This window comes from Stigmatopora nigra, chromosome 1 (assembly GCF_051989575.1).
Source record: "Stigmatopora nigra isolate UIUO_SnigA chromosome 1, RoL_Snig_1.1, whole genome shotgun sequence".
Lineage (NCBI taxonomy): Eukaryota > Metazoa > Chordata > Actinopteri > Syngnathiformes > Syngnathidae > Stigmatopora > Stigmatopora nigra.
Genome location: NC_135508.1, coordinates 5433132 through 5445961, shown reverse-complemented (window position 1 = coordinate 5445961; position 12830 = coordinate 5433132). Strand labels below are relative to the sequence as shown.

The following is a 12830-nucleotide window of genomic DNA, read 5'->3' as shown; positions in this document are numbered from 1 at the left end:
CCTCACTCTCTTGTACAGGGTATGTTTAAAAACAGGCCAAGTTAAGCAAATAACAGTAACTGGCATTAGACAGTGTGCTTTCTGTCATATACACAAACCAGGTAACATCATCTGTGGTGTTCAGTTTAATGTCGCTGCCATGGATACTGGCAAACCATCAATTCTTTATGACTGGAGTGTTAGCCATGTTAATCCTTTCTGTTCCCCCGCCACTGGCGCCCCACACGCCCCCCCGCCCCCAGCTCAAACAATACACTTGGCAGATCCGGCTAGGGACAAAAAACAGCTGTTTCGGGCCTGGTTTTGTTTGCTTTGTCTAAGCGTTGTGAAAAGCTTGTGTAACTGCCTGAAAAAAACAACAACAACAAAAAAACCCAGATCACTTTTAATTCATTTGTGTGCTGTGGCAGCAGTAGCGGGCGGCTTTGAGGCGCAGCTTCCAAGCGCAAACAGGCTAAACCAGACATGCCGGCTAATTAACTAACACAAACCTAATTGCTTATTTCTGACAGGGGCAAAAAGGAAGAGGAAAACAAAGCTCGATACCTACTGATGTTATTGCCGCTATAGTAAGACCACCTCAGGGACCTGAGGTGTCATTTAGAGTAAAAAAATAAATATAAAAAAATAAAAAAAGACCTAACACCTCTATTCTTTTCCTTGGAACAACACATTTTCTAGTTTACATCCCTAACAAAAGATTTGTAGTTAACATTAAAGAGCAATAAATTGTCCATTTTTCTACTCTAATTTAATACCTGGGGAAAACGATAAATCTACGCTGCATTGAACGCATCAGATCTTAGACAACGGGAAACAAACAAAGATAATGTAAATAAACGAGGGATTTCGGTATTTACGTCTGTGGGTTTTGTTCGTAGTTATGAGGAAAAAAAATCTATTTTGGAAGGCATTATGGGACATAAAAAACCCAAATGGATTATAAGAAAGAAAGTTTTCTTACCAAGCCGTCCACATTCTTCCCTTTTGGTGAAATATTTGAAGCCATTGGCAGCACGGCGTTCGGCCTTCTCATGCTTCTTAATGTGCCATGGCAGCTTGGTAGTGATGTTGGTGACGAAGTAGCAGCCGGGCCGCAGGCAGTGATAGTGGCCTCTCATTCGGAATTCACAGTGCTGCACAGACAAGACACGTGGAGGGTTTAGAACCAAATCATAATAATAATATAATAATAATCGGATATAGGCTTTGTCATCATCATTGACTTGACAAAAGCCTAATTGTCATTGTACCCAGAAACTGCTTATGATGAAATTGGTAGTGCTTCTCCATAAGGTGCGTTTTCTCAGCAAAAGACCCAAATAAGTGATCATTTCGGACTCGTAATTTGGCATTCTGCCGTTATATATACATCAATATCTTGTCGATGATCAATGACTTGAAAATGATATATTGCAGCTCAATGGGGAAAATGTAAACTGTGTTTTGGGTGTTTTGTATGGGTTGATCACATGTGGTGCAAAGCTTTAATTAGCTTTAAACATCAGATCGCTTGATGAATATTTTTTCAGGGCCGTGAAAACATATTTTCATGATATTTGATGATTTCATTCTTATACTCTAATGCACGTGTCAAAGTGGCGGCCCAGGGGCCAAATCTGGCCCGCCGCATCATTTTGTGTGGCCCTGGAAAGTAAATCATGAGTGCCGACTTTGTGTTTTAGGATCAAATTAAAATTAAGAATATGGATGTATATTACATTTCCTGATTTTCCCCCATTAAATCAATAATTGTCATTTTTAATCCATTTATTATGTTTTTAGTTAAAAAATATTTTGTAAAATAAAAAAAAATATATAAATATTTTCTGTTTTCCCCTTTAATATGGAACATAATAAAAAATGGTTTCCTTTATTAGTATAATATATTAAATAAATGATTTTCTCTTACTAAGAAAAAAAGCTCAAATAAACATTGTTTTAGATCTAGAAAAAAACTGAATATTCAGGCATTTTGATCCAGTCCTTTTAATCCATTTAAAAAAATATCTAAATATTATATCTAAAATGATCCGGCCCAAATGAAATCAAGTTAACGTTAATGCAGCCCGCGAACCAACCTGAGTCTGAAACCCTTGCTCTAATATCTTGACACGCTTCATCACCTTTTAGCTCAACAACGGCACTTCTGATTTCAATTTCTAGATGAAGTACTCCCTGTTGGAGCATGGCCCCTATCTCAGAAGAAGAAGAAGAAGGAAGGCGTCACCCCTCCTCTCGGACATGTCTGTACACCACCATCTGTTGGTGAGGCCCACATCCCAAAGGACTGAGCTAAATAAGATCTATTCTGTTCAAGAGATGGAAGCTACTAGGGGGAGGGAGGGTAGTGAGGCGCTGGGTGAGAAAGGAGGGGGGAGGGAGGTAGAGTTGCTTTTGCGAAAGGGGTGATTTTCGACACGTTAATGAATTCATTTAAATGCTTTCCCAAATATGGGTTCATGACAGCGAGCAGGGGCTGCCATTTAGGTTTCATTTAGAAAGCATTCCGCTGATTTTTGCTCTATTCCAGGCAGCCGTGTTTACTGTGCCAGTGACAATGATTTATTGGGTAATATCAGCTAAATTGGCCTTTTCTGAGAGGAGAATGCGGCAGTCAAAATGACATTATTGACATATAAACAGGCATTACTGGGTTGACTTGACTGTCTTTTTCAGCTGAGATGGAAGACGGCAAGCCAGGCTTGTGAAAGCCTTGAGTCCAATCACCTCAAATAGTCCTCTAATGGGTAGCATACTTCATGCTTAGAGAACACTTGGAGAGGAGGTGACAGCAGGTATTATTCTAGTGCACTCACCTGGTTGGGACACAGACACTGAAGGGAGTAGTAGGAAAACTGGTCACGGACATTGACCAAGTTGTTGTTGGGGTTGATGTGGTCCAAACAGTGGGACTCAGCCTTGCCAGAGGTCTTGCACACGTACTTGCAATTCCCGAATAGACAGTGGAAGTGGAACTTGTTTGAGTACTTGCAGTCTGTTGCCAAACAAGGATCGCTGGATGAATACAAAACAAAAATTGTGAGTTAAGAAAGGCATAGAAAGAGAATTAATTCAATGTACAGACGCTCCCCTACTAACGAATATTCAACTTACGAACAAATGGTACATATGAACATGTCTTATGATAAAAAAAGAATAAAACTGTGCAATTGTCATTAGATAGCTTCTTTCGGCCGGTTTCTAGTAAATATATCTCCCCATCTCTAATGTATGTATACAGTACTGTATGTATTCTCTCCATTTTATTAAATGTTTTTTTCAGTACAAACCAATGCTGGTTCCTTATACAAGCCTTAAACATACAAACGCACTTATATAAACCTTCAATATACTTATATGGGCCTTAAACATAAATTATAATACAAAATATAGCACTGAATCAACTTCAATTTGAACAATTTCAACTAATGAACAATTTCAACTTATGAACAATTTCAACCTATGAATAATTTCAATTTCTGAATAATTTCAATTTAGGAACACTTTTCAACTTAGGAACACTTTTCAACTTATGAACAATTTCAACTTACGAACAATTTCAACTTAAGAACAATTTCAACTTATGAACAATTTCAACTTATGAACAATTTCAACCTATGAACAATTTCAACCTATGAACAATTTCAACTTGTGAACAATTTCAACTTATGAACAATTTCAACCTATGAACAATTTCAACTTATGAACAATTTCAACGTAGGAACAATTTTCAACTTATGAACAATTTCAACTTATGAAAACTTTTCAACTTATGAACAATTTCAACTTATGAACAATTTCAATTTATGAACAATTTCAACTTATGAACTAGCGCTCGGAACCTAACTCGTTCGTAAGTAGGGGAGCGTCTGCATGAGGATTTTCAAGAAAAACATTAATTGATATTCTTTGTGAAATTCACTTCTTTTAATCACTGTGTAAACCTCACTCTGTGGAGCACTAATGGAGATGTACTAACACTACTAAACCACTTCAAACGAATGCGTTTTCTAAAGCAAAACAGCCCTTTCAGAAAAGGATATCTGCTGTCTGTGGAATGTATAGCTATAGGCCATAGTATTCTTGGAAAGCATGATGTAGGGTATGCAGTGTATGTGTGTTTGCTAGAAGGAAACAGCGTAGAAATGTAAATGTAAAACTATGCGACTATCTGTAGTGTTAAGTGTTTGAGTTTTACATACTTTTCCTGGAACTGCAGAAAACCAGGTTTGACTTGAGGCTTGGCATTCTCTAGCGAGGTGGTGGCCAGAGGGGAGTTGGCAGGAAGGTTAGGCATGGAGGCGGGCATCTGGGGGATGCTGCCAGTCAGTTGCTTCCAGGCCAGCAACGAGGGAGGAGGCGAGTTGTAGCCACCAGAGGAGGGGAGATGCGCCACATCCACTGAAGGGTTGTTGGCCATTGAGACGGGGGCAGCGGGTCGCAGTGGAACACCTTCGCCAGACGCTTTGCCCTCGCTAAACGGAGGCTCCGACTTGACTTTCAGAGTGGCTCGCAGGTGGAAACTGTAACACACGATCTTGTTTTTGAGGCTGATAGAGTACATGGAATGAGGTTTTCCAAGTTTCAACTATTACAGAACCTACTTTGCATGTTTTATGGCTCCATCCACAGTACTAAAAAGGGCGCCGCAGTCCTCTACCACACAGTGAAAGTGCACTTTCTGGAGGAAGTCACACTGAGCCTCACAGAAGTCATCTGTGTCAAATCTTTATGTAGACAGAGAGGAAATGATTCACCACCAAAAAAGTAATAATACACCGTTCATTAAATTGAAGTTTAAATCGACATGATACTCACACAAGATTATATTGAAAGGATTTCTATATAATTAGAATTACTCCATATAATTGCGATATATAAATATCTGTAAAAGCAAACAACGGAATTCTAAACTCTGAAACATGGGTGGCCTTTCATATGAATTTATAATTTACTGTATTTTCAGGACTGTAAGGCGCACCACATTATAAGGCGCACCCTCAATGAATGACAGTTTAATTTTTTTTCATATATAAAGCACACTGGATTATAAGGCGCACTCTCAATGAATGACACAGTTTAAATTTTTTTCCATGTATAAAGCACACTGGATTATAAGGCGCCCTGTCTATTCTGGAGAAAATTTAAGACTTTTAAGTGCTTCTATAATTTACCGTATTTTCACGACTATAAGGCGCACGACATTATAAGGCGCACCGTCAATGAATGACACAGTTTATTTTTTTTCCATATATAAGGCACACTGGATTATAAGACGCCCTGTCTATTCTCGAGAAAATTTAAGACTTTTAAGTGCGCCTTATAGTCGTGAAAATACGGTAGTCTTTGTTTTTCCTATCACCAAATCAAAAAGCTAATTCAATTGACACATAGTCAAATACAATTAAAAACAAAGTAGGAACAAGCACTCAAAAGCTGTCCACAAATTTAATTTTCTTACCTGCGGAGGTAAGTCCTCCAGACTTCACTGGGTTGATCTGTTGGGGGCCTCTTCAGAGCTTGGGTCAGATACTGAGCCGCCTCTGTGTTGTCATTGGCCTCCATTTCTGTCTTCAGGTGCATGGCGTTAAAGAGGGCAGGGTTCACCTGTGACATCTACAGTAAAAGATACAGTGTAAAACTAAAAGGCAAAATGCTGGGCTCTTTGAATATGTTGACTCTGGGGAGAGAATTTACACACTTTCAAGTGCAGAAAAAATTTTGGCCAGGGAAGAAAAGCGCAAATGGATTTGCAAAAACATTCGGCATTTTGCTTGAGAGCAGGCCAGGAACGTTTGCCAAGCGTCCCCTGGGATTGGCTGTTAACCCCTTAATGTGATGCAGGGATTGAAAAATAGAAGCTTTATAGGTTTTCTGGCTTTTGGAGGGCAATTTATAGGTTTTCTGGCTCCAATGGAAAGGGAGGGTAAGTCCATTTTGATACTAATAATGATGACAGGGACATTTCTATGTGGAAAAAAAAGATCTTTTGGTCAGTTGCCCGTGTGTAAAAAGAAATGAGTCGTCTGACCTGTCATTAATTTGATGAAAGACATTGTCCATTTTAATCTACACGACACACACACACATTAAAATTTCCATAGCCTAACATTTGGACTTTTGGGGAAAAAAAATGAGACAAGCACCTCCCCTCTTCTATTCTAATGCAGTTTTTTAATCATATAATTTATGAATTGTAGATAAATGCAGAGAGGTAGGACGATAAGAAGAAAAAAAACATAAATAAGAAAAAAAAAATGGAGCCCAGAGTTCAAAAACAGCTCATCAGAAAACAAACATGACTATATATCTAGGGTAGCCAGCCACTACTTTATTATATTAATTTGTGCGAGGTGCGATAGAAATTATACCGTGTGAAAAATGGCTGGAAAATTTAAATGATCCAAACTCATCTTATTAGCGGTGAAACATTAAAAAACAAACAGGTCCCGCCGTGTGCCGCTAATTTGTCTTGGGATGAAAGGGCTTTGATGGATGGATCTTACCTTATTCATAAGCGAGGATAAAAGAGATGCATTCCCTGGTACAGCATGTCCATTTGATTCATTACTAGAACAAGGAAAATGAACAATGTTTCGTCAAGATTTGCATGAGAACAGTAAATATTACTATTTATCACACAGGGTGCGCCAACGTAATGAAGATGAAAACACTGTCTTGTAAAAAAACAACAACAATAAAGCTTGTGTAGAAGTTAAAGATTACACAAACATTCTTCTTAGACAAAAACTGAGACGTAAGAGGATATGAATAAATGGAGTGTTTTTGATAAACAATCCTTTCTGCAATAATCCCATCAGTCATAGTTGTTGTTTGCAAATTCCACATTTTGCAAAAATACTCAAGATCAATGTTCCCTCTAAGCTGCATATGTGCGCAATTGCGTACTACTCTCGTCTTCTTTGCGCAGCAGCAATCATATGGCGCGCAGTAAATAAAATCCAAACTTTTTTTTTTTTGTTTAAAATTATTTTTACCCCTTTTCCCATGATGGCGCCTTTTACGTGGCAGGCAGTGGCATTAGCTCTGTCCACTCTTATTTTTTTCATGTTTTACAGCATATTTTACATGAAAAATTAGAGGGAACATTGACATGCACCTGCTTATGGTAGGTGTGATACTGGTGTGCCCATAGCGAGCAATAATGTCGCTCACACTGGTACTCAGTGTGCTCAGGGATGTTGTCTTTCTGCCCAGACCAACAAAAAATTAGAGGAAACATTGCTCAAGACTCAGGCTACCTGTTGTCTTTCTTGCTCAGGTCCAGACTATGTTCCTGTGTGGACTCCTGTGAGGCCCCTGAAATGGCGTCCCCTGGTTCTTGCTTCACTTGAGCCAGATTGAACTGGTTGACCGAGACCGGTTGCCCGCTCCCTGACAATCAAGCATAAGAAAGGAGAAACAACAACGTTATTGTTGGTCAGCGCTATTATTCTATGACGAGATTCAATCTGACTTCTATCTCGGCCCGAAAAGAGAACTCGCAGTGATAATTATTGTGAAATTATGTCAGGCCGTCAAGCCTTTTAAATGGTGATTGAGAGGCGGGTGATATGAGGGAAAAAGACTCCTTTTTCTCCAGCACTTGTCACAACTCATTTGCCGCGCTGCCTCTTAACTGGTCATTAAGTGAGATGCTAATGCTGAGGGAAAGTGGCAGCCTCAGATTGGACACCCCCACCCGCAAGCCCCACCCTGCTTGGTTCCTTGTTGGCTTGGTGATGCGTCGCAACCAATGCCGCTGAGCGTACCCACGAGCAACGGGGTTGTTACGCCGGTCAGATTGGAGATGACAGCCAATCGGATCGGTTCAAACAAAGCGACCTCGTGCTTTCAGTCTGATCCAAATGGGTAATTTGGAAGATTATTCCAGAGAGGAGTAAACTGAAATAATGGAATTCAGTACAGTGCACACCTTCATTGAGTCCACAAAAAAATATTATTAGAACCAACCGCTGATTGCTCACATTTATTTATTGCATATTGTGTTTGAGTGATGACTTTATTCATGAAAATGTAGATCACGCTTCAAAACTCATAATATTCTTTGGTTCTGCAATGGAAAATGGCTAAGAAAATGCCATTTCCTTAAATAGTGGACTTACTTTCAGATATACGGATACCTACAAATACATACTTCCCATTGTCCCCATCACAAAAGCCAAATATATATATATATATATATATATATATATAAATAAATAAATATATATATATATATATATATATATATATATATATATATATATATATATATATATATATATATATATATATATATATAAATAAATATATGTATATATATGTATGTATATATATATATATATATATATATATATATATATATATATATATATATATATATATATATATATATATATATATATATATATATATATATATATATATATATATATATATATATATATATATATATATATATATATATATATATATATATATATATATATATATATATATATATATATATATATATATATATATATAGTGTGCCATGTTTTGTGAGAAAAATCTTTAATACTGTGATTTTTGTCTTTAACAAAACAAAGGCCTACCTTTTAATAAACGGAGCCTTCCAACCACTATATGAGGAAATGTTAATACTCACAAATATACGAGATATGAAAATAGAAGTCCCTTGGTGAAGGTAATAAACAAAGGCTAGCAGAATAACATAAGGTAGAAATGTTGACTGGAAGGTGAACCCACTTTTCAAATCCCCAAGGGATTTAAATATTAATTTGTCCTGGGGCGATTCTAGGAAGTTCGGGCTTGTGGGAGACAATAAGTGGTGTTTTATCTACATTAAAGGGGGGAGCATGGCAAACATGCCCCCAACCACGTCGGCGTAGACAACTGTACACCAAAACATCAGAACACCAGCAGGGTTTTTTTGGGAATCTGGTAAGGAATTGGGGATTGTGTTAAGGGATTGTGACAAGCAAGGTCGTGAGCAGCCAAGTGTGTGCCCTTGGCCTTATTCTAGTGAGGCCAGGCTCCTTTTTTTTAATGCTGGGGAGAAAAAGAGACAAACGTACGGGACGTTGGGGGGTGTGGACATGACAATAATACCACTACCCCCCTCCCTTCACTTGGTGCTGCAAAATGACCCAAAGACATATCAGGCAGAATAGAAGTAGAAAGGCTAGTCTAGGGTCTTGTCAGCTAAAAGCTCGGAGATGAGCAAGTGTCAATGTCAGTTGAGCATGACAATGGCATTGCTTTGAGGGGATTGTTGACGGAGAGTGGGCGGCACTCAAGAAAACCGCAACCATAATTGACGTCTACTTTGAGGTCATGATGGCTTGTAACGTCCAGCGTTTCCAACTTGATCAGAGCGTACATAAAATGAGCTAGCTGGCTTTGTCAACGACAATTAAATCAGCCCAAAAGAGAGAGAACCATTTTCTATGTGATCAACACATGATCACCAAGCAGATTAAAGAATTCTTTCAAAATCTCAAAGAATAAATGGACTGTTTAGGGTAGATGAAAGTACAAAAAAACTTTTGTTCAGTTTCAAATCATTATGTTTTTTTTTTTCCCCAAAAGAGGGAGTACAAATGAGTTTGACTCAAAGCAGCTTCTTTCTGGAAATTATCCAGGAATAATGTATCGCTCCGTAATTGCTTGGGATAAGATACAGAGCTTGCGAAAGATCATTTGTACTGCGTGTCTAATTAGTAAACCTTTCATATGCTCGGATCTCTGGGCAAAACACGCAGGGGTAAATTAGAGAGGAACATTAATTAAAAACAGGGAAAGTAAATGAGGAAAAAAATACACTCACTGAAAAACTGAAGCGATTTGAAAGTTTCTCAAGGAAAATAGCCATGAGAACATTGACTATTGACTTTTAAAAAAAACAGGCAAAAGCCACTTCCTCCTACATTTTTGGCATAAAATAACACATACGAGAAACAAAACCACAACTAACCACCCATCCTGTTGTGTACACTTTACCGTACAATAGATAGATGTTTTAAAATGTTAAATAGAAGAGAGGTGTGACTTGCAAACTCTCTCTTGGGCTGTTAAGATGGGTGGTGACTGCACCATCTGTGGAAGCTCCGCCCTCAGCAGAAGGCCCTACCCAGTGATTATGACTACCTACTGGAAGCACAGAGGTGGAGCTCAGCCTGACAGCCTGAGCTCAACGCTACCTCCGGAGCAGACGCCCCAAAGATCTCCCGGGGAGCTCCACCAGGAATTGTAATCCACCCCGGTCCCCCCCCCCCCCCCCCCCCCCATCCCCAACTACCCCTAACATCCCCCAATCTTTTCTGTACCCCACCTGCTCTGGCTCAACACAGGAGGTCCCAAATGCAACCTTTCAAACAGTGATGTGAGGTTCTGTATCCGTTAAATGCTTTAACTTCAATTTTATTGTCATTTTATTTGCCTTGTTGAGCATAATGTGATGAACACAAACATGGCAATTACCTCTCAAAATGTGAGCCGATTTCGTTTATGCTAAATAGACGACAACATGTTTTTGTGGGATTTTCAAAAAGCGTGTCTGCGCTGATGCGTGAAAGCGTGCTATGGTTCTTGTTGTAATGAAAGGAGGAAAATCTCTTGGCTGTCTTTTTCTGCTTGACTTATTTTTAGGATTTTTTTCACCAGATTTTAATGCACAGGGTTTCCGCAAATATTTTTTTTAGGGTTTTTTATTTCTTTGTTGCCTTCTACCTCCATTTGTTTGAAACTGGTGATAGTAGCGATAGACAGATAAGAGGGCTAAAGATGAGGAAACGCCATAAATTTAGGCTCCAGTAGCCGTGACAGGACTTTTGGTCACCGGTCTTTTGGCCCCGGTCAAATGTACTTAGATATTAAACAGTACTTAGATATTAAACTCTCTCTCTTAGATTTTAAACTCTCTCTCTTAGATATTAAACTCTCTCTTTTAGATTTTAAACTCTCTCTCTTAGATTTTAAACTCTCTCTCTTAGATATTAAACTCTCTCTCATGAAGATAATTTTGAGAGCTGGTTTCAACAGTAACAAAGACCGGGGACCAAAAGGGACTAAAAGACCGGCGACCAAAAGACCGGCGACCAAAAGACCGGCGACCAAAAGACCGGCGACCAAAAGACCGGCGACCAAAAGACCGGCGACCAAAAGACACGGCGACCAAAAGACCGGGGACCAAAAGATCGGCGACCAAACGTCCGAGCACCCCAGTATATTGCTTCCTGTTTTCAGTGAGTAGCATTAAAGACTTAACCATCATCAACATAAAATGAGCCCAGGGACCGAGCTACTCTTTTTGGTCAGAAAATCAAATGACCCCAGTGCACATTGTCTTTTTCTACTATTGCACCTTTTTGTATTATATTTTTGGATATATAAAGATTGGACACTGTTGAAGTAACTGACCTGCATCTGGACCGTTGACTGGCTTCAGTGCAGCTGCAGCCAATCTTGCCATCATGGGTGAAATGAGACTTTTATTGGCTGAGAGCTTCTCCATAATGGAGGAGCTGGAGAAAGAGGTTGGGGTAGAAGCCATGGCTCCATCTGCCCCCACTGTAGAGCAACCTTGGGTCAGCGAGTCGGTGGGCATGGAATGAGCCCCGGATGAGACAGCTGATAACAGACCAGCTGCATGTGGAGGTGGCTGGAGAGGCAACCTGGGTATGAGTGGGTAGAAAGGACTTGAAGCAGCCATGTTGCTGTTGGACAGAGAAAGGGCCACTGGCATGTTGCTGGGCAGGGCCTGGGACAGTAGGTTGGACATACGCTGGCCCACGTTGGGCAGCGAGGACGTAGGCTTGAGGTTAAGGCCCACCGATGAGGAGGAGGACACAGCAGTAGTGGGTGTGGCCATGAGGTGGGATACAGTGGTGGACTGTTGGGTAGTAGGCGAGGCACTCAGACTTGAATTCTTGCTGCTGATGGCTGAGAAGTCCATTAAGTCGTCGTTGCTCGATTCTTCCGGCTCGTCTTTTGGAGCCAGGAAAGTGGAGGACAGGCCCATGACACCAGAAGAGCGAATGTGCCGGCGCTCGTGTTTGCGCTTGTGGGAGGTCATCTGGCTAGTGGAGGTGAAGGTGAACCCACAGCCAGAGCGGATACAGTGGAAATGGTTGGTAGCTTTGCTGTATACGCAACCTTCGTACTTGCATTCTTCATACTTGTAGAATTTCTTGAAGCCATCTTTGGCATAAGCATCATCCTTGATGTGGTAGCTCTTGTGCTTCTCAATATCACACTTGTTCTTGAAGGTGAAAGTGCAGCCTGGGCGCCTGAAGAAAGAAAGGACCATAAAGACATGGTTAAATATTCCTGTCACATAGATGCTTTTGTATCTATGTCCATGTAGGGAAAGGGTGTCAGACTTGGTTCGCGGGCCGCTTTAACGTCAAATTGATTTTAAGTGGGCCTGACCATTTTAGATATAATATTTAGAATGTTTTTTTTTAAATGGATTGAAAGAACTGGATTAAAATCCCTGAATATTCAGTTTTTTATTGCTCTAAAACAATGTTTATTTTAGATTTTTTAAAATATATTTTTAGATTTTACAAAATGATTTTTGAACTAAAAACACAGAAAAAATTGATTAAAAAATTACAATTATTGATTTAAAAGGGGGAAAATCAGGAAAATGAATACATTTCATTTTAATTTGATCCTAAAACAGAAAGTCGGCACTCATCATTTACTTTCCCGAGCCACACAAAATGATGCCGTGGGCCAGATTTGGCCCCAGGGCCGCCACTTTGAAACTATGATGTAGGGGTTCCGCGTAATTCAAACAATTATAGATGGCAGAGGGA

General features: G+C 39.6%; 1 protein-coding gene across 7 annotated transcripts in view; it reads right to left on the bottom strand.

Moving 5' to 3' along the window:
• Window positions 1–12830, bottom strand: part of casz1 (castor zinc finger 1) — a 196594-nt gene that overhangs the window by 10328 nt on the left and 173436 nt on the right. For all 7 annotated transcript variants that reach the window (XM_077739485.1, XM_077739558.1, XM_077739314.1 and 4 more), the window contains 8 exons: window positions 11428–12296; window positions 7266–7398; window positions 6510–6573; window positions 5465–5619; window positions 4608–4730; window positions 4206–4526; window positions 2820–3018; window positions 965–1136 (listed from right to left, as the gene is read on the bottom strand). In XM_077739485.1, coding sequence (XP_077595611.1) covers window positions 965–1136; window positions 2820–3018; window positions 4206–4526; window positions 4608–4730; window positions 5465–5619; window positions 6510–6573; window positions 7266–7398; window positions 11428–12296 — 2036 coding nt within the window. The remainder of the gene's footprint in view (window positions 1–964; window positions 1137–2819; window positions 3019–4205; window positions 4527–4607; window positions 4731–5464; window positions 5620–6509; window positions 6574–7265; window positions 7399–11427; window positions 12297–12830) is intronic.